The sequence below is a fragment of the Pistacia vera genome, unplaced genomic scaffold, assembly GCF_008641045.1.
Source record: "Pistacia vera cultivar Batoury unplaced genomic scaffold, PisVer_v2 Contig524, whole genome shotgun sequence".
Taxonomy (NCBI): Eukaryota; Viridiplantae; Streptophyta; class Magnoliopsida; order Sapindales; family Anacardiaceae; genus Pistacia; species Pistacia vera.
Genome location: NW_022196362.1, coordinates 462,186 through 487,436, shown reverse-complemented (window position 1 = coordinate 487,436; position 25,251 = coordinate 462,186). Strand labels below are relative to the sequence as shown.

Here is a 25,251-nt window from a genome sequence, read left to right as displayed (position 1 = left end):
CTAAACTAATCGTACAGTTAAAATTCAAGCTTATTTTTATCTAGTCCCTCCACCTCGTACAAGATTTGATTGTATTTTGGTTAGTAAAAAGAGCACAATAATCATTCTCAAATACACCATTCATATTTGTGAAATGAGATATCTCAAATACACCATCCATATTTGTGAAATGAGATACATTTCTACTAACATGTTATACTAATGTGCTATGACATTCATCCATATATCACACGGTTGTATGTCACATATCGTAGTTGTTATATTTTGATGCTGTGAACGCCCGAGGTGTAATTTAACATTAATAATCTTCTTACATGGTCTTAATGTGTGTTAATGGAATTAGGTTGCAAATAATCCTTCTCTAATGGCCTTAATATGTGTTAATAATCTTGAACACCTATTCCAAAAAAAAAGGGATCGCTTAAGTGATCTAGTGTTTATAAGTCTTCGTCGCTTAAGCAATAAAATAAATCGCTTAAGTGACCTGGGCCAATTATTGTTAAAAACATTCTCAGTGCACGATCGCTTAAGAGATTCCACATATCACTTAAGCGATCTTGTATATTTAGCCTTGGTCGCTTAAGCGATGTATGTTATCGCTTAAGCGATCTTGTCAAAGGTAGAATAAAGGTCATCTGAATATATTGGATCGCTTAAGCGATCTAGTACATTTAGCCTTAATTGCTTAAGCGATGTACAGTCGCTTAAGTGATTACGTACAAGGCAGAATCAATATCACTTAAGCGATTCTTCACTTTTAGTCTTGGTTGTTTAAGCGATGCATGATTGTTTAAACGATCACATACAAGGCAGAATCAAGATCACTTAAGCGATTCTTCACTTTTAGCCTCGGTCACTTAAGCTATGCATGATCGCTTAAGCAATCACTTACAAGGCAGAATCAAGATCATTCCATGTGCATAATCGCTTAAGCGATTCTTAACTTTTACCCTTGGTTGCTTAAGCGACGTAGGATCACTTAAGCGATTAAGTCCAAGGCAGAATCAAGATCACCCCAAGTGCACAATCGCTTAAGCGATTTAAGGTCTCGATAAAGCAATTCTTCACTTTTAGCCTTAGTCGCATCGCTTAAGCGATCAAGTCTAAGGCAAAATCAAGATCATCCTAGGTGCACGATCGCTTAAACGATTTCAGGTTTCGCTTAAGCAATTCTGGCCTTTTAGCCTTGGTTGCTTAAGCGATGTTGGATCGCTTATGCGATCAAGTTCAAGCAGAATCAAGATCACCCCAAGTGCACGATCGCTTAAGTGATTTAAGGACTCGCTTAAGCGATTCTTCACTTTTAGCCTTGGTTGCTTAAGTGATGTTGGATCACTTAAGCGATCAAGTCCAAGGTAGAATCAACATCATCCCCAAGTGCACAATCGCTTAAGTGATTTCAGGTCTTGCTTAAGTGATTCTGGCCTTTTAGCCTTGGTTGCTTAAGCAACCATGGCCGAGGCACTGTTAAAATATCCCCAAGTGCACGATCGCTTAAGCAATGTCATTTCTCACTTAAGCGATCCTGTATAGAAAACCCTTGATCGCTTAAGCGATATCTATACTCACTTAAGCGATACCTATAGTCACTTAAGTGATCATGACCAACATATATTATTTCCAGCTTTTCTCCTCAATTTGACAACCTAAAATCACCAACACGTATTAATTCCATCTTTTCTCTTGAATTTGACAACCTAATTGCATCAACAAATTAATTCCATATTTTCTCCTCAATTTGACAACCTAATTGCATCAACACATTAATTCCATATTTTCTCCTCAAGTTGACAACTTAATTGCATCAACACATTAATTCCATATTTTCTCCTCAATTTGACAACCTATTTGCGTCAACACATACAAATTCTATTTAACGAGAATCCTACATAAACTCAAAGTCAAAAGAGGGAAATAAATACTAAATTGCTTTTGTACAGATCTGAAATGTGTCAATTACATAAAATTATAACATTATAAACAAGAAATAAATGTCCTATATGCATCCAAAATAAAAGCAGCGTTGGCAGCCTCCATCCTCCCTCTTCATCATTGTCTTCAGCCACTTCCTCATCCTTCGAAGTTATCCAGCACACCTTCAACATCAACCGTAGTAGCAACAACCTATTCGTCTTCTTCTACAGCACCCCTTCCAACATTATCTAGCCTTGGACTTGGCCACAAAGCATACATAACACCATAACCTAAGTATCAACAGCCTGACGCCTAACAACACCAGCTGATCCAATTCAAGACAATATAATTATTTAAGACAACCTAATAAGAAATACATTTCATATAAACTATAAAACTCTAAGTCCAACTTCCATACCTTTTTATGACAACATCAACAATGACTTGGATTGGGTTCTGGTCAGTCAAAAGGGATCCATATGCACATGGAAGTACTTAACAGCCAAGCGCTCCCAAAAGTTGCTCATTGTATCATCGTTCAACTTGTCCATTGGGGTGTTGGTCATGTCAAACACAATAAATTTTAGGGCATATGCCCCGCAATCAGTACTATAATAGGAGAAAGACATTGATATTAGCATTTAAATCAGCTTATAGAACAATTATATTATGTAAGTTTTATATAAAATTTACCTCGAGTCATTTGTCGGGATAGGAAGGCACTTGTGTGGCCACTTTCCCGTCAGTAGTTCATCACCCAAGTGCTGAAACATCCTGTTGTTGCGCAACAGTTGTGGGGACAATATGCACAGCGGATGCAACTCCATCTCCAACTGTCTCTCTCGACAAATACTCGGGTTGCAATCAAGGATCTGCAACAAGCCATCCGCTAGTAACCAAACGATGGTTATCCAATGCATATCCTTGATGTTCACGATGCAATATACTCTTTTCACGTTTGCCAAACTGTTGCCATATTTGGGCCTTTCCCCTTATATATACTGCATCATCCTCTCATCAAACCAAAAATAACCGTCGAAGTCTTTTGTAGCCATTCTTTTCCGCTTGCCTCCCCTTGTTGCACCTCCACCATTGGCTTTTTTCATTAATGTGTCATATGTAATTACTAGGCTTTGGCCAAAGGCCACATCGGTGATGGCACAATGCAGATACAAAATATCACCATTACTGCTCTGTCGCAACCTCATAAGTACCAATACCTCATTAATGTGCTGCATCAAATAAAAACAACATGATAAGTGTCTATTCAAATACCTCATCAACGGTTTTTCCTTAGGCGATCTGTTTTGTTTTAAGCGATCTCTTAAAACAAAATAGATTGCTTAAACGAGCTCCTAAAAAAAAAATAAAAAAAATAGATCGCTTAAGTGATTCAGTATATAATACCTCATGGAAAACATAAGCAAAAATAAGGAAAAATACGGGAAAATAACTCACCGAGTTGTCAAGCCACCTGCTTATTGTCAACATCTTTTCAAACTACTCCCAAGGATAATCCCTGGTCTTACACTTCACACGCCCATCACTTCCAGAATCATTATAATAGGCATTGAATAGTTTCTTCTTTTCCTCATCTATTGGCCTATACAATCGACCTTTAACTCCTTCGTTTTTACTTCCCCACTTCCTCCGCCTTCCTCATCACCTTCCTCCATTTTCACTTCCCCACTTCCTTCGTGTCCCTCCTCACCCTCCTCCATTTTCACTTCCCTACTTCCCCCGCCTTCCTCTTTACCCTCCTTCATTTTTGCTTCTCCATTTCCATGGACTTCCTCATTTTTTTTCTTCGTTTTCCTCTTCTTTCCATACATTACTGTCGTGTAAGGAGATTTTACGTGCTTACCCTTTCGGTCCTCTCTTTTATGCTTAGGTTGCACTTCAACCACTTTCAATACCCCACCAACTTCCTCCTCCACCCTACCAACTTTCTCTGCCACCATATCAACTTTTTCCTCCACCATTTTCATCTGCTCTTCCATCTTCTCAAACCTCTCATAAACGATTGTTATAAAACTGTCAAAGAGACCGTTTATGAGGTCAACCACCTCATTCTCCTGACCTCGACGCCTCAACAAATCGGTGCTTGTTGTACTGGTTTACCAATTGGGTGGAGGCGTACGAACCTATTCATCCTCTTCCTTCTCCTCCTCTCTCCCGCCGACTGGAGCTTCATCCTCGTCGGCCTCAAATACATTCTCAAGTAGTGGCCCTGCAACTGCACTCACATACGTGACCCCTTCTAAGGTCCCGCATTAGGCGGTCTATCCCCTCATTTGCTACATCGTCCACTACTGTGAACAATGTAACATACTCCTCTCCCACTTCACCCCTAGTAGGGGTGAGGAAGGGGCATACGACTCCCTGCAATAAGAAAAAAAATCAATCAAATTTAAGTCACATTTATAAGCAAGTGCATATTCAAAAGATTAATCCTTTAATCTTACCTGAGCTGCTGGAATTTCTATTTCTATTTTGTCATAGTCCCAATGGACTCACTTCTCGGTATGCCACCGCAACATCTTGGGAAATTGCGATCGCTCATCCGAAGTCTTTTTCTGCCCCCTGCCTTAGCCAAGACAGTGACAACCTCATACATCCAAGCCTACATCGTAAAAAAAACAATCCATATCGTAATTAAAACACATATAATACAAAAAAATATAACAAAAAGCTATTAATATTTACCTGCATTGCCCATGGGAAGCCAAACAAATTGTATGTGCTCAATCTATCCTTTTCGACAGATTGGCGATGCTTTATCGCTATGTCTTTTCCGTGCAAGGACTCAATGGTTAGCTGAAAGGATAACCTTCCCCACGGATAAGCAATAAAGAACTCCATGTTGCTTGCAAACTTCACCCAATCCATATTAATGACTTTTGTTGAGTCAGAAGCCATTAGGATCAAATGCACGAACCATATTAGACACATCTTAAACTTCTCCGAAGAGGTATACCCATCTTCTTCTAACCTTTCCTCTAAATTACGTCCCGTAATAGACGCCTTCCCCCCCTAAACCTTTATAACCAAGTTATCAACTGCCCTACTCTTTGTTATTCTCTCTTGCCCCATATCTTAGGCCTATCATTAGGGCAAATTCCATCATTCCAAAATGTAGTGGCTTCCCATCCACCATGAACCACATTTAATTTTTTTTTTTTTTTTTTTGGGCTTCTAACTGAGTGCAGCAACATATAATGCACTCCCTGCCCTCAGAATGCCTTTTTCCAATTTTCTCCTATGTCCACAAAATGACCGAAATAACTATCTTTGAATCAGTCCATAACCTTCCTTTGTTCCTCTAAAATATCCTTTATTCTCATAAAAACTTGCCAACTCGACCTAACTGTCACCCTTACGAGGAAGTATGGTATTTTATCGCTTACAACCTCCAACCCATAGTCTTTATACTTTACGATTCAAAAAATATGCAGAATCAATATAAACTAAATATCAACAAAAAACAGAAACCAAAACAACCAATAGGTTACCAATTTGGGGGATATGAGCTTCGAGGGCATCGGAGAGTGGGTGTTTTTGGCTTCGAGAGAACCGAGAAAGCCAATGCAGGCCCTACAGAGGCTGTTGTGGTAGGTTCCATAATTGGAGATGGTAGAAGGGGGTGGAATAGGGGGGGCTGAGGGCTATCCTACATATTGCAGGGTTGGCCATAGGTAGTTGTGCACACGCAACTGTGTGTGGCTAGCCCTGCAATATGCAGGGCAGGCCTCCAACCCCCCTATTTTGCCCCTCCTACAGTCCCCAGCCCTCCAACCCCCCTATTTTGTCCTTCCTACCGTCCCTAGCCCTCCAACCTCCCACAAACAAACTCCATATGGCCTCCATTGCCTTCCCCCATCCTCTGGAACCCAAACAAAGCCACTCCCCCGATGCCCGACAACTGCGCCACAACCACCGTAACAATCAAAACCAACTACATATCCCCTAAATTCGCACAAACCGATCAATTTTTTCATACGTACGTTTTCTTCACCGGCGTCCTCCTCCTCGCCTGAAATCTTGCCAACATCCTCCTCTTTAAAACCATTTTTCGATTCTCCTCTTTGTTCTTGTGCCGTCGTTGTCTCACTTGCCGCTGGACCACCTTCACTCATTGGATGATCCACCGGAGCGTCTTCTTCAACAACCTTTGAACAATCGTTGCCGTCGGACTCTAAGATTTGGAGTGGGGTTGGGTTTTCCTCCTCTGTGTGAATACCAGCCATGATTTTTGTGTAGCCAAGCTTTAAGATTGAATATTTGCCAGAAATATGGAACTTTATCGTCGAAAATCACAGAGAGATGGAAGTGTTTCGTCGATTGTTTTTGGGTATACTGTTCGATTAAGCGATTTTGAACGGAGGGGGTCGTTTTTTAATTTTCAAAATTTAAACAAATTTTCATTAATTAACTATTACCCATATACCTTTCAATCTTTTCACTCTAACCCCTTTTTGCATGTTTAGTTACAATTAAGTGTGCCATGTCAGATTTTTAAATTTTAAAGAAAAAAAAAAAAAAAAGGGTTTCTGATTTCTAGGGTTACGTTTTAAAATCCAAACTTGGGATATTTGGGGAGTTAAATTTCCTCCCGTCTGTAGCTCTGTACCAAAGCCCAAACAGAAGCAAAAGAAACTCAAAACAGATTTCTATTACCTACAACAAAACCCCTAATCCGTCTCCACCTAGAATTCCAATTCATGCTCTACTTCCTCTCTTCTCTATAACAACACTCTTTTTCTCCTCATGTTTCGCCGGCTTTGCACCTCTTTTTCTGTTTCTATCTCAAAACCAAAACACACTCTTACCTTCCAAAACCCCATCAACAAACAATTAAAGTTTCAGTCCTTATCTCGAACCCCGCGTTTTTTCTCATCAAATATCACAATGAGCGACACCCAGAATCTTCAACTTAGGAAAGCTGAGTTATTTCGATCTCTTGAAGCTTCATTGGGTCATTCTTTCAACACAAACCCAATTTGTCCTCCGCCCAATCCTTTGATAATTGTCATAAGCGGACCAAGTGGGGTTGGCAAAGATGCTGTTATAAAGAAACTGAGGGAATCTAGGGATTCACTCCATTTTGTTGTAACGGCTACAAGCAGGCCAATGCGGCCCGGTGAAGAGGATGGAAAAGATTATTATTTTGTGACAAAGGATGAATTTTTAACAATGGTTGAGAAAAATGAGCTTTTAGAGTATGCACTTGTGTATGGGGATTATAAAGGGATACCAAAGAAGCAAATAAGGGAGTATATGGGAAAGGGGTATGATATAGTGTTGAGAGTTGACATTCAGGGGGCTGAGACGTTGAGGAGGATTTTGGGGAATTCGGCTGTGTTTGTGTTTTTGGTTGCGGAGAGTGAGATGGCAATGGTGGAGAGATTGGTTCAGAGGAAGACTGAGAGTAAGGAGGAGTTGCTAGTGAGGATTGCCACAGCGAGGGAAGAGATAAAACATGTGAAAAACTTTGATTATGTGGTGGTAAATGCGGAGGGGAAGCTTGATAATGCTGTGAAGTTGGTCGATTCTATAATTGATGCTGAGAAAGCCAAGGTCCGGCAAAGGAGTGCTGTCATTTGAGTATTTCTTTATTTTTTAGGAGCAATATTATTAGAATTATCAAAAATTAATGTAGACATTCCAGATTGTTGATATGAGTCCAGTAGTTTTATTAAAGGATTTATTAAATGGTTGTCTTTGATTGGCTTAGAATAATCACTCTTAAATGTTCTGTAACTCAAAAACTAGGCTGTCAGCGTATCATTTCTGAACAAATTCTTGGGTCACTACATAAGATCAAAATTATTTTAAAATTCTATGTTTACTAGTTTAATTACATTTTTGTAGATAATTTGTAGCTTTAGTTAATGGCTTCTTCCAATGTTTGTGTAATGACACTGCAAATTTTTTGTGGCTGCATATTCGGTGTTCAATTAACCCTCTTGGACAAAACCTTTGGGCTTACCAGAATGTAATTCTTGTAGAATTTTCTTAAATTTTATTTTGTTTGTTGTTAATATTCGCCATGTCTCCTTTATGTTTGTGTGTTCATTATCTTACTCATTAGTTCCTTAACATGGATTTAAGCATTTAGTAGATTTGCATATTTTAACTTGTTTTCATCTTGCAAAGGACTCTTTGACATATCTTTCTGCTTTTACTATCATTAGATGTAAATACTCTGTGCGTAACGTAGAATAATGTGTGTGCAGTCAAATGTTATATGTATGGGAAATTATTGAAGTTATTTATGGAAATTTTTGTTGTTGATAGAATCTGTTTTGACGTAGGGAAGGGACGATTAACTTCAACATATTTTTGTCACTATCTTGTGTAGAATTGCTCTCCTTTTTCAGATTTTTTTATCTTTTTGTGGTTTGCTGCCGTACCTACTTCAACTCCTTTTTAAAAATATTGTTGACATGAAAGCTATGTGTATGGCTAGTTGGTATTATGCAGTATCGAGTTAATTGTAATATGCAATTTTTCATTCCTTGTTCAAGTAGTCAAAATTCAACAAGAGTTCCTTTAAAGAGAATTGCTTTTGTGATTAGTTTCATCTTTGTGGATATCAGTTCTTTTTTATGTGTTCAGTAAAGAGATTGTTTTCAGCATTTGATTTCTTGGAGTTATTAACTTCTTATTCAAGCATGTGTCACCAACTCTTCTTATTTTCTTGCTGTGTTTTTTCCTTTGATGAGTCATCTAGGTATTGATAATATAAATCTTGTAGAAATTGCATACTTTGAAAGATGAAGGGACAATTAGTTGGAAAAAGGCTTGCTAAATAGAATGTGTAGCTGAGATATTAAAGAAATGACTATTCTTTTGATTACTTGCATCATTATATTTTATTACTTGAAACCTTTTTATTCTTATATTTTGCATAGAGGAACCTTTTCTTTGCTAACTTGTATATATTTGGAATTGAATTTTGTTTTTGTTTCTTGCAATTATTCGTTACATCTCATTGAGTATCTTTGTTACATAGTTGAGGCATGAAGTTGAAAAAAAGTCTATATCTTGGTTAGGATCTCTTGTACCTTTGTTATGCTAGTTTAACCTTAGATGCATCTGTGATGCTTTCTATTTGATTGTATGTGTTGTTAAGTAAAGTGCGACATGCATCTTAAAGTTAGTGTGATCACCCTGATGTTATCAGTTTATTGATTTGGTTTTGGTCCCCTTTGATACTGAAAACTTTATACTAAATTGTGAGAACTAAATTGTTAGTAATGAATACAATCTTGAGAATTGAGGATAAGATGGTTTTTTGATATATAACAGCTTCTTGGTTGGTCCCCCATTCCATCTCCTTCCAGGTTGAAAATAAGGTTCAAGACATTTTGTTTGTATGGTGATTGTTATCTTGTGTTTAATTTGGAATGAGAGAAATAGCTAGATGTTCAATGATGTCATTGAGAAGGAGGTCTCAATCTTATGGGACAAAGTCACATTCGCCAACTTAAGACAAGTTCCCTTCTTTATACTACATAATTGGGAAGCTGCTCTAAACCCGTGCCTTAGTTTTTTCAGTTTCGGGGTCTGGTGAGTAGTTTTTCGGCTTCTGTTGATCATGTTTCCTGGGTTTTTCTGTGTCTTTAGCTTCTTCATTTTCATGTAAAATTTCTTTTCATGTATAAAATAAAAGATCTTACAACGGCTGAAACATGGGGAAAAAAAATGTCCTATCTCAATATGTTGGACTAATATTGGTGGTTGTTTCTGACAAGCAAATCTTTGCACAAGTCTCATAAATTATTGATCCCATTTAGATACTTGCATTTGTGTGAGCTTAAAGGCATTAATGCCGAGTTGAGCTTAAGCCATTAATGCCAATTTGAGGTGATTATTTAATGCTTAGCATTGAAGTTTAAGACCTCACGCAACAGCAAATCAGTTTTACAGAAGCCGGTGGCTAGGCCACCACAGCTTAAAGAGATAAAGATGACAAACATTCCAGCAAGTTGAAATACGCAACCCGAGTAGATTGTGTGCTACCTGTCCGGCCAAATTGGATCTGGACATATTGATAGATATTCGTGTAGTTAAAGGAATAATATGCAGACTTTGGTTCTCTTTAAGCCTTTAACTTGACTCAAGAAACACTCTTATTATATACCCTTTTTCTTTTTTGCAAGCTACAACTAACCAAATTTTACGCATTAGTGATAGACTTTGAGCAATCTAAGTGACAATGAACAGAACAGAAGATAGAATGAGTCACGAAATGGTTTGATTATTGTGTTGGTGACATGGTTTCAAAAATCTAGTGTAAACCCTCTTTAGTTAATTGATTTTTGACCCCATTTGTATTATAATATGAGCTTGAGCTTGGATCGAGAGATGAATAGGAGTGAAAAAAGCAAGGGTGCCCATTTTTTCATTAATAAATGACAATTAAAGTTAATATCTTAGTCTCCCCATTAAGAAATAGTATTCCAACTACTTTTAGATGATCGAGTAGTTTGATAGGAGCTTTTGGATATATTACTTAAGAGGTCTTGAGTTTGAATCCCTCTTCGAATACTAATAAGGGTAATCACTTGAGCTTTACTCCGAACGGTAGTTTTAGAGGGTCAAAAAATTAGTTGAGGTACACAAATTGATCTCAACACCTCATTCATAAAAAAAAATTCCAATCTAAATGAACTGTTGTTTGGCAAATTATTCCAACGGGCTACAATAATGCTAGGGACACCGAAAATTTTACACGAAAATGTGTACCGGCCTACGTGTAACACGCATCGTTTTGTTTAATAATTCTTTTCTATGAACCCGTCCATTAAATTTGACGGTCGTTCACTCACATGGACGCCCGTCATATTAATGGACGGGCGTCCAATACAAGGGACGAGCGTCCCCATTTAAAGGACGCCCGTCCATAAATAAAATATGAAAATAAAAAAAAAAAACTTTGGGGACGGCCGTCCATATTTTGGACGGCCGTCCCTTATGTTTGACGCGTCCATTAGGAATGGACGCCCGTCCATACTTAAAAAATAAAAAAAAAACATTTGGACGGGCGTCCATTAGGAATGGACCCCGTCCATACTTTAAAAAAAAAAAATTCGTCTTCTTCCTCTTCATTCCCAGCTCGTTCTCCTGTTAGTTCTTCGTCTGAACATTTTATTGTACAAAATTTTGTTGTAAAACTAAGGTGAAAAGAACCATCCCACTATGGCACTGTGGTTTTCATTTCTTGTCTTTTGAAATCGTATCAACATTTCTGCAAATTTAGGACTTGCTCCTATTATGTGGATTTCAGATCCTTGAAGGAAGATCATATAAGCTACAGTATCTTTGGATTGGCGTAGTTAATTGCTCTCAAGCTGTATCAACAAAAGTGTTGATATGATTACTGCTTGACGTAGAGAGCGGAGTACTTTGCAAACAGCCCAGAATACAGCATCTTAGTAACAGGATGGGTTCTGAGTATCTTGGAAAGGTGCTTTCTAAGGTATGAAATTTGATGCATTTATGTGGGTACATGAGAACATAGGCGCTGGGGAATGAAGAGAAGACGAATTCTATGGTATGAAATTTTGATGCAATTTATGTGGGTACATGAGAACATAGGCGTTGGGGATGAGGAAGAAGACGAAATATTTTTTTTTTTTTTTTTTAAAGTATGGACGGCGTCCATTAGGAATGACACCCTCCAAATGTTTTTTTTTTTTTTTTTTAAGTATAGACGGGCGTCCATTCCTAATGACGCCCGTCCAAACATAATGGACACCGTCCATAAATTTTGGACGGCCGTCCCCAAAGTTTTTTTTTTTTTTTTCAATTTTATTATGGACGGGCGTCCTTTAAATGGGACGTCCGTCCCTTGTATATGAACGTCCGTCCATATAATATGGACGGGCGTCCATGTGATGTGAACGACCGTCCAAATTTAATGGACGGCCGTTCACTATAAAAACTTGTTCAACAAAACAGATGTGTGTTACACGTAGGCCGGTATACATTTTCGGTGTAAAATTTTCGGTGTCCCTAGCATTATTGAACTGGCTATCATTACCAAGAAGCTTGTACAGAATAGTTTAAGAGCTGGCTGTTATCAAGATTAAGTCAATGCATAGCAAAGGATATGGATGTTTTTAAGGGTAATTAAGTCAATGCTTCAGAAAATAAATAAATAATGCATAATAAGATAAAAGAAAATGGAAAGGACTACACAATTTCCCATGTTCACAAATATACCCTTTATGTCAATTTGATTGCTTCTGCAATGGGTTTCTTCTAGTAATCCCCCTTTTGGTTATAGCTTTTAAAATTAGTTATTTTATGAAGAAACTTATTAGATAGCCAACAAAAAACTTTATGAGAGAAATATAAACAAATCCTTAACAAAACTTGTTGAAAAAATGACAGAAAAAAAAAAAAAAAAGTAACTTGACTTGACGTTACACTTTCCTTTCATTTTCATAGAGTAAACGTGCTCCCCAAGCTCATTCTCCTCTTTGTATATAATCAACATTCCACTTTAGGCACACCATTCAAGCCATAGCCAATCTTAAAAGTAAAATCAAGTTCAAACAGAAATAGTTTCTTTCTGAAACATGGAAAGGGGAACTTCCACAGATGGTGGAAGCGTTTGTGTGCAAGTCGTTGAGCTAAGCAGGCTTACTGCAAATGTGGGTTCGGGTACAACCATTTTTGAACCCCAAAGCTCCATTGAAAAGAGAGAAAGTAGCAACGAAGCAAGTCCCATTTCCCCAAAAACACCAGCATTTCGTGCACCAGAAAAGAAACTTACACTCTTTGCTCTACGCCTTGCGATTCTTGAGAAGGTAGCTACTGGCCTGGGAGCTCTTGGTTTCATCTGGGCAACAGTTGTTCTTCTAGGTGGTTTTGCTATCACTTTGGATAAAAGTGACTTCTGGTTTGTCACCATTATTTTGTTGATTGAGGGGGCACGTATTTTTAGCCGAAGCCATGAGCTAGAATGGCAGCACCAAGCCACCTGGTCAATAGCAGATGCAGGAATTTATAGTTTTCGAGCAATAAGGACTAGCTCTCATAATCTCATTGAAGCTATTAAGTCCATATTCCAGCCAATTTCTCTAGTTGGAAAGCGTAGTTCAAGGACTAGAGACATAACAGAAAATGCCGATGGAACAAGCTTTAGAAACTGCCAAAGAAAACAATCTACTCGAACATGGAAAAGTTCAGATGTTCCAATTCTACCATATGCTCAATGGGTTTTCCTCACAAGAAATATCAGCAAGCTTCTTTATTGGCTCCAGCTTGCATCTGCAACAGCCTGTGTGGCTCTCTCATTGATGAAGCTGATCAAGCATGACTATGGGGAGGTAGCTAAAGGAGATACTGACAAGAGGAACCGGTACGCAGCTCTGAATATTTTCTATTCCTTGGCCTTGGCAGAAGCTCTATTGTTTCTTGTGGAGAAAGCTTACTGGGAGTGGAAGGTTATATACTGCAAACTACTGGAAGAGGTTAACAAAGATTGTGATCTGGGGCCTACGGGTATGGTCTCTATTCGGAGGTTCTTCTATGACGCGTATTCGAGATGTATCAATGGAAGCATTTTTGATGGCCTGAAAATGGATATGGTTAGTCTGGCTATGGATCTCTTGGATTCCAATTTTCCTGAAGAGCAGCTCATTGGTGCTAGAATTCTTCGTCAATTTGCGCTAAGTGAGCGGTTTTCCAATGACACCCTCCAGAAGATTGGAATAAATTTGTCAGTAATAGAAAGATTAGTGGAAATGTTGAACTGGAAAGATCCACAAGAGGAAGAGATCAGGCGTTCAGCTGCAGAAATATTGTCAAGATTAGCTGGCAAAAAGCAAAACTCTCTTCGAGTTGCTGGAATACCTGGCGCAATGGAATCAATATCATCTCTGCTCCAAACCAATAGGAACTCTAGTTGTGCAACTGATGAAATTGGTGAAAAGAAAATCATCTTTGATCATGCAAATTATGGATGCTGGACATTTAATCATTTAGGACTTCTTATTCTGAAGAAACTTGCTCGTGACCATGATAACTGTGGGAAGATTGGAAATACAAGAGGGCTCCTACCAAAAATCATAGATTTTACACACGCTGGAGAGAGTTTGTTGAAGAATGAACATGCCACTTCATCTCAGATTCTGACAGTCAAATATTCTCTGCAAGTGGTGAAGATGCTGGCTAGCACAACAGGCGACGGAGGGAAACATCTCCGAAGAGAGATTTCAGAGGTGGTTTTCACAATAAGTAACATCAGAGATATATTGAGACATGGAGAGAAACAACCACTGCTGCAAAAGTTGGGAATAGAAATTTTAACTAGTCTGGCCATAGAAGAAGATGCAAAAGAGAGGATTGGAGGCACAGGTGGAATTCTAAAGGAGTTGTTCAACATTTTCTTCAAAGAGGAAATGCCAGAGAACCAGAATCATGTAAGAATTGCTGCAGGACAAGCACTAGCAATGCTAGCATTGGATAGCAAAAGTAACTGTCACCGCATCTTAAAATTGAAGGTAGTGGGCAAGCTAAAAGATGCATTGGAAATTCCACTGCTTCGCGTAAATGCAGGAAGAATCTTAAGAAACTTATGCACCTATGGTGAATCAGATTGCTTCAACCAATTAAGAGGACTCGCAACTTCTGCGCCCATAGTAAGTCTCTCCTTTAACCAACAAACCGATCTTTTCTCTGACAACATAGTAGAATTATATAATGTCAAAAGAAGTAACAGACATGGTATTGATTCTTTCTTAACAAAGATCACAGAACAATAAACTCAGAACTTTTCCTCCATTGCAGGTTCTTAAGACAATCATATCAGAACAGCACAAATTACAGGAAGTAATGATTGGACTAGCGGCACACATTTTCAGATTCATGACTCCTGAAGAATCCAGCATCATGTTCCAGGTAGCTGGAGTTAAGGAGGAGGAATTAGCTAATACGTTAGTCCAGATTCTGAAGAAATACCAGTTCCCACCAACTAAAGTTCCAAGAATAAGGAGGTTTGCCATAGAGTTAGCAATTTGGATGATGAGAGACAAGGTAATGAATGTACAGAGTTTCAAGCAGCTGGGATTGGAGGAGGAGCTAGAAGGAGTGTTAGAGACCACATCAGAGCTTGAAAATTTTAATATTTTCTCCGGCACTATTGGACTGAGCCGGCACAGCGCATCAATTCACTCATTGGTTGAAACCGCATTGAAGTTGCTTACACAGGGACATCATGCAGCATTTCACTGATATTAATTTTCTATACAATATTTATTTATACATATTGAAACAAATGAATAAGAAACAAATATGCTGATTAAAATAATCTTGTAAATATGTATGCATGAAAACTGTAAGAGATTCTTTTTTCCCAAGAAATAAAAATGTAAATTATTTAACTTTCTACCTCCCCAGATTCATAATGCTTCCTGTTGCAGTGTCTCTGTCATTATGCACTGGAGATTAACATAACTTAGAAGCTTCACTGAAGAAAAACCATGTATTAGAGTTAAGATGGCAACTGAATTACGGGTCCTACCCAGGCAAAAAAAAAAAAAAAAAAAACGTACTCAAATCCGCTCCAAACAAAAAATTTCCCCTTCTGGTTTTCTCTTCAACTCAGTTCATTGAGAAAGATACAAGATTTTGTACAACCATAAAAGGCCTAAATAGATAATATGGCTTCCCTTCAATCGAGATTTAAACTCTTTTACACTTAATTCCGTTTTCCTTTAAAAGAAAAAAAAAAAAGATTCTAATTTGATTCGCTTTACAAGTTCATCAAGACCTCACACTTTTTCCTTCTCCTAAGCATGTTATTGCAATTTCGATCCTATTTATCATGAATTGTTTTCGGAAAATAATTTTTGCTTCATGTCTAAAAGTTAGTAATTGTATATCATCCCAACTGAAGCAATTCTTTAAACCTACACAGATTGACCACTCTAAAATCTCAAAACCACAACCAGCAAAAAGGAATGCATAGAACCTAGTAAAACTTGTCAGGCAAATGACATTCGACAACACAACAATCACAATTCACAATTCAACAATCACGTACTTTCGCTCAAGTTAAAGTCGGCACCACAGAGCAAGAAGCATACATACTATGATTCAGAAACCAAGAAATGTGAATGACTGAGCGAGTTGGGTCACAAACTCAAATAGATGGGGAAATATACGAGGGAAGGCCCTTTGAAGTTTGAACTGCCTTTTTTTTTTTCTGAATGTAACTTCAGCCATTATAGAGTTTAAGAGATTCCATGAAGTGGGTTTTACATAAGGAAGGGAATGTGATCATATGTAATCCCAGAAGAGTCATCTGGTACTTAGCCCACTGCTTTATTTATTACGATTGAAGAGAACAAAGTAACTGACTCTTTCGGTTAATGACTTCATGCCACACCATCCAAACCGAAAAGTCTTTGTAAGGAAAAGAAAAGAAGGGATACAAGCAAAAAAATAAAATAAAATCAAGTAACAATGGCATTGGCACTGAAATATTGTTGCCCTCAATGAGGGTGTCAAAAAAATCATTACATCCCTTTTACAAGTGTGAAAATAAAAACCACTGTACTTCAGTTTTTAAACACATTCACAGAACCTATTTCTTTCTTTTTGATTAATCATTTTACATCACTACAATCCCTGAAACTATCTTAGTTACAAAACAATACATCATCTGACTGAATTTACGAAAACATCATTTTGATTTCTATCGACTGTTTCGAAAAAAGTTGAGATCCCAACGTCGCATCAAACCATCCATTATGTGCCCTGCTGGGTTTCTTACCACTGTCAATGTGGCTTTTGTATTACTTGACACATCAGCATCAGATGCCACACTTGCTGAAGTAGTATCACTTCGAGCAGATGTTCCTGTGCTTGGTGTTTCTATGGCAGATGGAGGAGTATCAAATGCAAGCCCACCTGATGAGATGCTTGTATCAGGAGACGGGTGATGGGAAGCTGAATCATGGCCATTTAGTACTGTAGTAGAAGTGGATTCTGTCTTTACAGGCTTCAAATCATCTACCGAAACTAAAGCAGTAGCCTTTGAAGATTTAGAATCTTCTGTGGGGGAGCAATCTTTTAGGTCATCTTTTTGTAAAGACTCAGAATCAGTGGTTGCAGAGGTTGGTTGTTCTGCTTCGGGATGTCGCATCTCCAAGTCCTTTAATGACATAATCACCGCTTCCATGAACATCTGAAATAGGCAAGTCAAATGTCGATGAATCATAAACGTTGCAAATAGAGATATGAAAACAACAGTTTGACTCACCCTTTCTTCCTCCTCTACATTGCTTGGGAAACCTGTCAAGTCTTCAAGTTGATATTCCACATACTGATCCTCATCCATTGTTGTTGGGACATGAGGGCCATATGGATGACCATTGGAAAATTCGAAGCTAATCATGTTGGATGATGATGGGCAATTTTTATCATTAGTTTCTTCATCCTATATCAAAAGATCATTCAGTAACAAATAATAAGACACTAGTAGCTTCAAATTATGAACAAGGAAAGAAAACATAAATTATCCTGCAGTGAATGGTCCATAGATTAAACCACCTCACAAATAGGTGTCAAATTGTCACAGTTCAGTCTAAAGTGGTAAGCAAAGTTAACAAATGCAAATGTTTTAGATAATAGATCAATACTTTTCCATACATAATACATGCATATGAATCAGTATTCTTTTTTTTTTTTGGATAAGAAACACTAGTGTATTGATGTATAAAAAGAGATATGTAGGTGGACCAGTTGTCTGTATGAGAGTTAGAGCTTAACAAAAAACTCAAAAATCTTGTGTATATGAACACCAAAAAGAGAGAAACTACGGTATCCCAAAAACCACAAAAACAGAACACATCAACTCAAAACCCCTATTCAGTGTATACAGGGGAATAAACTGGGACAAAGGATCTTAGAGAACAGCTTAATTATAGGTAAGGGCTAGAAGATACCTCAGCTTCAGCATGGTTATCTATGGCTGATATATCAGAAGGTACCTGAGCAGAGTTGAAAGGAAAAAAACAGAAAAAAAAAAAAAATTAATACACATAGCAACAAAGAGAATAATAATGTCTGATGACTTTGACACGCAAGTAATTAATGACGCAACTAATCACAAAGTACTAACCTCGGTCCGGCTCATTGGTCTTCTAGAACGAACTTGTTTGATGGCATCTACTGTGCTGCTTGTCACTGGTTCCGGAACTAGCATAATGAAGAGGAGAGTGAATAAAAGAGGCTGCCAAATAATGGCCCCAGTAGAAATTATCAGTTGAAATTTTTAAGAGACATGAGGCACATGAACCGTACCTCTAGATGCTGTTGAAGTTCCTGGGTAAAAATCTAATTCTTGCATGGTATTCCAACTACCCTGAAAAGAAAACAATCAACTATTGCCAAAAGGCTGGGGATATGAAAGCCGGTGCTCCCAATTAAATCATGATCTAAAACCAGATAACTGCGGTTTAATTTATTTACCTTACCGATGTAATCATGCATTGCACCAAAAAGTGTTGTCCCCACCTCATCCTCTGGTGGTTGCAAGACATTATGAAAAAAAATATTTATAGAATCGAAGTAAAATTGTGGGCGTGGAGAGTTGTGATCTCCCTCAAATTTGATAATATTCTTGTCTCCCTGCAAAAAGCACACAGTGAAACAAAACATATTATCAAAGGGATGGAAGAGGAAATGATAAAAAGTGGCAAAAAAATTTCCTTAACTTCAGAGGTAGAATTCTCAGCAGGATTTTATTTAAGAATTAATTTTTAGAAGATAGACGGACTATAAGCATCAGCAGATGTGTATGACAAGAAATTCACAAACTTGAGATCATGAACTGCCAAACTGATACTCAATGGGATTATAGGGAATTCCCATGTAACCTCAAGTAAGATTTAACATTTAAAAGTTGTAGTCAACTAGTACAAAACAAGGGTTGACCTAGTCTTAAGTTTTGCAGAATTAAGGACAATTAGATAAGATGCTCCATGCTTGTATGATTGTATATAAATTGTTTTGAAATTTTATCATCACGCAGAAAAGACTTACTGCATAAACTTCAAATATACGGTCTGAGTGATGAGGTTGTATAAAATCATCTTCAACTGCATGCCCAAATAAAGCTGGAACAAAGCAAGATTTTGCCACCTGAAATTAAAACATAAATAATAAAAAAAGATGACTTTTATGAATAGCTTTAAATGAACACAGATATTATTTTCATAATTGATAATTTTTTTCATTTTATTCACGTGTGTTTCAACCACTTGTATTCTATCCAACACAAAAACTTCTCTCTACTTTCTTAGTCATGCAAACTTGGGAAAGCAAAATGGACTTTAGAAATAAGAACATGAAGCAATGCTCCAATATTTCATAAGTTGCACTAATCACAAACTGAATAAATCATGAATATCTAGTCCGTAATTCAGCAGAGTTAAGAGACAAATTCAAATTTGCAGAGAATCCCAAGCCCAATTTCATTTCTTGACTTCCAGATGTGCACACGCTTCTTCTTGCAACATGACTCTCATATCCACAAATTAAACAATCTCAAAAACAGATAAGTTCTCAAGGTTATCCTGCTCACACACGTGCATTTGTCATTCGTGACATCCAAACACATGCATTTTTTCCTGTATCTGACAGAATTTGCTCATGTTTAATTTACGATCACAAAGAATGAGTTGCCTAAATCCTCTAGTATCAACCCAGCTTCTCATTTGAGCTTTTCATTCTTCATATTACCAAAAAAAATAATAAAAAATCCTCGAGTATCTTCCAAGTCCTTAAGAGAGAGAGATGCTGAAATAGCCAATACAAATTCATACCTTCAAAGAAGGTTCACCAGCATTCTACATTCATATTTGTTCTTTCCAGATCTAAATTAAAGTTCTCATCTCATTGGCAAAGCCTACTCATTATATGGATGAATTATACATCTAAGAACCTGGATAATATTTCACATTTTCTAAATAAATACTCAGTAGAACACATACAGGACAAACAACCCCTCTTTTTCACACAATGGAAACAATGTAGATTAATGCACTTTGAAATACTACTTGTCATGTCATAATTAACTTAAATTGGAAATCATAGATGTCACTAACATTCAACTCAAATTAATCAAATAGTCGAAATGGAAGGAATAATTGATAGAATAAAAAACCTTAGTAGTATTCAGGTCTGTTATGTCAAACTTCGCTTTTTTCTGGATAGCCTTTCGCATGAATTGGATTGCAAACTTTACCTGAAAACAAGTAAAACAATAAAAGTCAAGGTCTCGGGAGAATAATACTCATGATTCTAAGGCTTTAACAAAATTGTGTGCAATCATTCGTCACCTCAAAGCATTAAGAAGCACAACTGGACATAGATAATCTACAGAAACCATCACTATCCAACTATCTTGACTCCTAAAGAACACTTATCAATATTATAAATTAAGAAGTGGTGATTTGATCACAAATAGTACTTTCAATAGGACAGTTGCTGCAGTGGGGTCACAGTAACAAGCATCCAAGCATCTTTACTTCATATATGTCCTTGCAACACTAAAATTTGTACAGTATAACAAAATCTATAGCACTATTTCTATGTCTTGCTCAGTTTTTGACAATCAAACAAAAGAGGTACAGACCTGTATATCAACAAAATAAAAAATTGATATACTGCGGCACAATTTATCACTCACAGTGAATTTCGGTAACCGAATCTTATAGGTATCCACAAGTTCCATCATCAGGTCAACCAAATCAGAGAAAGGGCTGTCGAGAACCATTCCTGCGATAGAAGGATCTTCTGCTCCATACAATAGGCTGTGATAGACAATGGTTATTGTTAGTGGCCAATATTTATGCAGAAGGCATCAGCTTTATAGCAGATGTATAAATATATGATATTACCTAATACTGGACAAAAAAAGAAGGCACCAAAATTTAGAAACCTTTATTCTTAATAAACAAAATGATTAAAGAAATAGCACTTTGTTTGTTTGGCATATTAATGTGCATGACTTTAGAAAGTAATGAATCTCAATTTATGTAGAAGGTTGTGACCACAAAAGATGGAGACACAGACTGCCTTCAGAATAAGCATACTAATATAAAGAGTATTGCATCCCCCAGCCTAAGGTATCAGGTTGGCTATTACAAATTCAATCACTTGAGAATAATGCAATCTCCTTCATTCACTTACACAAATGTTTTCAAAAGATATGATCATCTTATACTTGTAAATCTTTCAAAGATATCCATGATCAAAGTCAAAGCCTCAACCCAGGGATCCAGGGAATCCTCATAATCATCCTTATCCGACCCCTGAGGGAAACTATAATAGAGCTTCCCTTTACACAACAGCTTGCTCAAGAAATTCACTATATACAACGCAGTATGTTTTTTCATTGTCTGAATATTTTCAGAAATGAGTCAACCCAAGCTAGGTTTTTCAGCTAACATCTTTTAAATGGTAAATACTTTGTCAACAAACTTTGACTTAAAGAAGTAGATGACATAAAAAGATAGAATCTTTGTGAAGTTGCAGACAGAAATAGATTTGGTTTACATCGTCATAAGGAGGACAACAGAAAGGAATATGAAGAAAAAAACAATCCAGCCTGTGGCAAGTAAACCTTTTGTTCTAGGCAAGGCTCAAATGATGGGTTGGTTTGGGGAGACAGAAAGAGGATGGAACCACATTTAAACCCAACTTTTTTGTTACAAACCGATGAAGCCTTCAAACTAAAATGATTACTAGTCTTTTTGTCTTTGTTAACTAAACCTTTATTTAACTCAAACTGAACACTCACAAGTAGACTCACATCAATTAAGAAAACAAAAGTCCTATATTATTCTAGCATAATTTTAGGGGCTGTATGAAATAAGAGTAGTGATTGGACTATTTTGGTAGCCAGGGTCAATCAACATAATTCTGGTAGGCTTTTGGCGCTAAGAAACAAATATTCTCTATAAAAAGTATACAAGAGTGGACAAAATGTCCATATAAAAGGACAAGCTGTCCCTAAACCCTAGGGTTCATAGAACAAAACAAAATGAAAAGACTTCTCCTGTTTCAAAATCTTCAACACTAAAAATCCCTACGCAGATTTGCATAAAAAATTTCCTTAGCTAAGGTAATACTGGGAGGCTTTTTAGGGTTTCCCAACTGAATTCAACATAAAATTGAACACTTGTAGAAATAGATTTACCACAATTAACTCGATTAATGTCCAAAACTTTCACCTTTTTTTTCCTGGTAGATGAACTAATGCCCTATATGATTCACACACATTCCTAAAATTTGTATTAATGAACTTCACTATTTCAGCACAAGTAATAAAAACAAGTCTACACACAGATTTAGTATATGCCAGCTTAGAGGAAGGTAAAAGTGCATGAAGAAAACCTAGTGACAGCACCCATTGAACGACCCCACAAGCCAATTAAAGAGACATTTCCATCTGCCCGCAAAAAATCTACCGCGGCTTTCAGATCATCCTTCTGAAAAAAGGAAAAAGAATGTTAGATAATATTAACTAATGGAGAGTAGAAATCACCAAGAAACAAACTGGTAATCTAGTGTGAAAAGGGACTAGATACACCATAAGGCAGTGAGAACATAATATATTACCACGGGTTTTCCAAAAAACTAGTCAAGTGTAACTCTGAGAGCAGATAAAAAATAATTTCTGTTGATTATTTATTTTTCAAATACAAATGAAATTAGAAAATAAAAGATCCCCATTTTCCAAACACAATCATGCATGAAAAAGAGATAACAGTTTTATCTCTCTGGTTACACTGTATTTGCAGTCAATATGTCAAAGATTTTACTTCTGAGGGGCAACAAATTTGTTAAAATGAAACCTTGGGTTTAGTGGCAAAAAGAAACTATAGAAACAGATAAAACACTCACGAGACAGAATAATTTATCTTATATAACAGATCCATATACAAGGGTAAAAGCCAAAAAACATGAGTTCCCAACCAACTCCCCATACTCCAAGCTCCAACAAGCACTCAGATAATATGGGAAAAGTGGTCTTCATGATACAAAAGCAATAAATATATAGATTGAACACATATAAAGAGCTCTCTACATCATTAATTTTTTTTTTTTTTCTCTAAAAGCAACTTATATAGGCATTTCTTTCAGCTAGTTAGTCAGCCACTTACTTCATTCCACCCTAAAGTGACATGTTCTCCTCCAGAGAGTCCAGATCCTGAGAAATCAAGGGTGAAAACTGAAATATTTGAAGGCAGCAATATTATAGCAGCTTCACTAGCATCAGCCCTGCAACCACTACCAAAAATGAAGATATATTCCCAATTAGCATTCTGTAACTAGAGCCCAAGTGTCTAACAAGACAATTTCAGTAAATAAGGGGCAAAGAAACCCAGGGGTTCCTTTTCTAATACAGATTACAGTCATACTTTAATGCACAAACTTCTGAAATGTCTACTGGAGAACTAATATAATTTTTATGAAAATAGTTAACAAACAAAAACTTAACATCTTATAATATAATTCTTTAGTCACCTGTTTCCATGACAGTAAATAACACAGGGTAGAGGCTTTCCTTCAGGACTAACAATTGGCACATAGTGACTACATTTTAGAACATCCCCTCGACTGTTTTTAACCTGAAGAATGTTGAAAGCTCCTTACATGTAAGACTGAAAAAGAAATTGGAGTTTTCAAGCTTAAAACATAATACATTTGACCTAGAACATTACCTCTACATCCTTTCTTTGGTACCACTTCCCTTTCAGCATGAACTCTTGATCCAACAAATCATGGTCTGGATGGTATTCAGCTCTGTGCCATTAAAATAGAGAGTCTCACAATCTCTTTATGTGGATAAAGCATAGTTTAGAATATGTCAAACTTAAAAAGTAAGATAATAAACTACTAAGCTAATAAAAGTTCTGAGAGTCAGAGAGCTGATTTTTTAAGAAGTCCCTCATATTATCTCATCTCACATCTTGTGAAAGGTGCATATAACTTACATAAATTGGCAGCAATGCCAAAAGAGTGCATCAATTCAATCAAGCTTCATGTTCTCCAAGAAAACTCTGGTCATTCTCAGTGCTAAAAACTATCTTATGTTCTAAAAGAAAGGAGTATAAGTAACAACCTTGGAACCCAACAATGCATCATGATTATAGGTACTCCATCACCACAATATGACACATCTAAACAAATTGGTTTTAGAGAACATGATTTATAACAATAAGAACAGTTTGATTTTAGCCGATACTCATAAATTTCGAGATCACAATCACAAACACAAGATACTACTACAATCTCAAATCTGCCACAAAAAGTTGATAAAGTAGATGAAATTCATTTCCAACTGTTTCTAGGTTAACTACCAAGCTAACAACTGTCAAAGAGGACTCATTTCTATTATCTTTCCTTTCATTATCACATTAGATGCACCAAACTGAAGGGAAAAAATAACTAAGTCCACACAAAGAAAGAAGAAAAAGGCCCCAGGTATCACATGTCAACCCCATAATATCCCACTCAAATTAATACTAAAACTTCATAACAACAAGATCAACACCCAAAAATAAAAACCCTGGAACAAAACCAAAAATTAGAAAATTACTACTCAGTAACCATCAATTAACTCAAAAAGAATTCAGATATTTAGAAATCCAATCAAAGTGGATAAAAAAGCTAATTTGACTAAAATTATTCAAAATCAACTAGAATTTTAAATTAATCCCCTGTTTGGTGAGTAAGAAAACGGTTGAAAGTAACAATAAAATCGTATCTGAAATCTTATGCTCTATGTTGTACAATTTCTCCAAAGACCCGGGTAACAAAAACACCAAGATTCATGTCCTAAGTTTAAAATTTTTCCCCGTCCTAAGAACCTATTAGAATTCACAGATAAACAATGAAATCAAAGGCGGAAAATTGATTACCTGGGTGGCCGAATTATAAAGTTGACAAGCTGCTCCATGGAAGAGATTCAAAAGGATGATAAGAAAATGATTTTTTTCCTTCTCTCAAGTCCCTTTCTTTGTCTCTCTCTTAGCTGTGCTCTTCAGTTCTTTTACGAATATAATAATATATTAAAAAATAATATGAATAACAGTGGAAGATCGAGATTGAAGAAAGAAAAACAAAGAAACACAGAATCTTCTTCTTCCGTGTGTAAAGATGCTATTGTTTAGACAAAGAAGGAGAAGCAGCAGCGAAAGAAGAAGAAGAAGAAGAAGAACCGGCCTATGTTAATCTTGTTTTTGTTTTTGTTTTCGTTATTTTCGTTGTCGCCGTTTCCATTTTCTGTTTGTTTCTTTGCAAACA

At 36.8% G+C, this 25,251-nt stretch overlaps 3 protein-coding genes across 3 annotated transcripts; 2 read left to right on the top strand and 1 right to left on the bottom strand.

Annotated features, from left to right (window-relative positions):
* The first annotated feature begins 6,536 nt into the window (after positions 1-6,536).
* Positions 6,537-7,871, top strand: LOC116106900 (guanylate kinase 3, chloroplastic-like). Its single transcript, XM_031393208.1, has one exon. It carries the CDS (start codon positions 6,682-6,684, stop codon positions 7,516-7,518), a length of 837 nt encoding a protein of 278 aa, XP_031249068.1. The 5' UTR covers positions 6,537-6,681; the 3' UTR covers positions 7,519-7,871.
* A 4,585-nt stretch (positions 7,872-12,456) lies between these two features.
* On the top strand, positions 12,457-15,282 carry LOC116106891. The gene is made up of 2 exons (XM_031393197.1): positions 12,457-14,570; positions 14,719-15,282. The coding sequence occupies exons 1-2, from the start codon at positions 12,504-12,506 to the stop codon at positions 15,160-15,162; spliced, it is 2,511 nt and encodes an 836-aa protein (XP_031249057.1). The 5' UTR covers positions 12,457-12,503; the 3' UTR covers positions 15,163-15,282.
* Positions 15,283-16,408: 1,126 nt separating this feature from the next.
* Positions 16,409-25,251, bottom strand: LOC116106836. Its single transcript, XM_031393148.1, has 14 exons — positions 24,867-25,251; positions 23,667-23,748; positions 23,470-23,573; positions 23,106-23,232; positions 22,336-22,430; positions 20,627-20,750; positions 20,102-20,182; positions 18,979-19,077; positions 18,406-18,564; positions 18,238-18,298; positions 18,045-18,132; positions 17,485-17,518; positions 17,195-17,371; positions 16,409-17,119 (listed from the first exon to the last, which is right to left on the bottom strand). The coding sequence occupies exons 1-14, from the start codon at positions 24,902-24,904 to the stop codon at positions 16,628-16,630; spliced, it is 1,761 nt and encodes a 586-aa protein (XP_031249008.1). The 5' UTR covers positions 24,905-25,251; the 3' UTR covers positions 16,409-16,627.

What these genes read in the sequence shown, in the direction of transcription:
- LOC116106900 (XM_031393208.1), top strand. Translation starts at nt 6,682, where the DNA reads ATGTTTCGCCGGCTTTGCACCTCTTTTTCTGTTTCTATCTCAAAACCA.
- LOC116106891 (XM_031393197.1), top strand. Translation starts at nt 12,504, where the DNA reads ATGGAAAGGGGAACTTCCACAGATGGTGGAAGCGTTTGTGTGCAAGTC. An exon ending in TCGCAACTTCTGCGCCCATA is followed by an intron (nt 14,571 to 14,718) that starts GTAAGTCTCTCC and finishes CCTCCATTGCAG; the next exon opens with GTTCTTAAGACAATCATATC.
- LOC116106836 (XM_031393148.1), bottom strand. Translation starts at nt 24,904, where the DNA reads ATGGAGCAGCTTGTCAACTTTATAATTCGGCCACCCAG. An exon ending in TTCGGTTACCGAAATTCACT is followed by an intron (nt 20,183 to 20,626) that starts GTGAGTGATAAA and finishes ACTTGTTTTCAG; the next exon opens with GTAAAGTTTGCAATCCAATT. An exon ending in ATTTGACACCTATTTGTGAG is followed by an intron (nt 17,372 to 17,484) that starts GTGGTTTAATCT and finishes CTTTTGATATAG; the next exon opens with GATGAAGAAACTAATGATAA.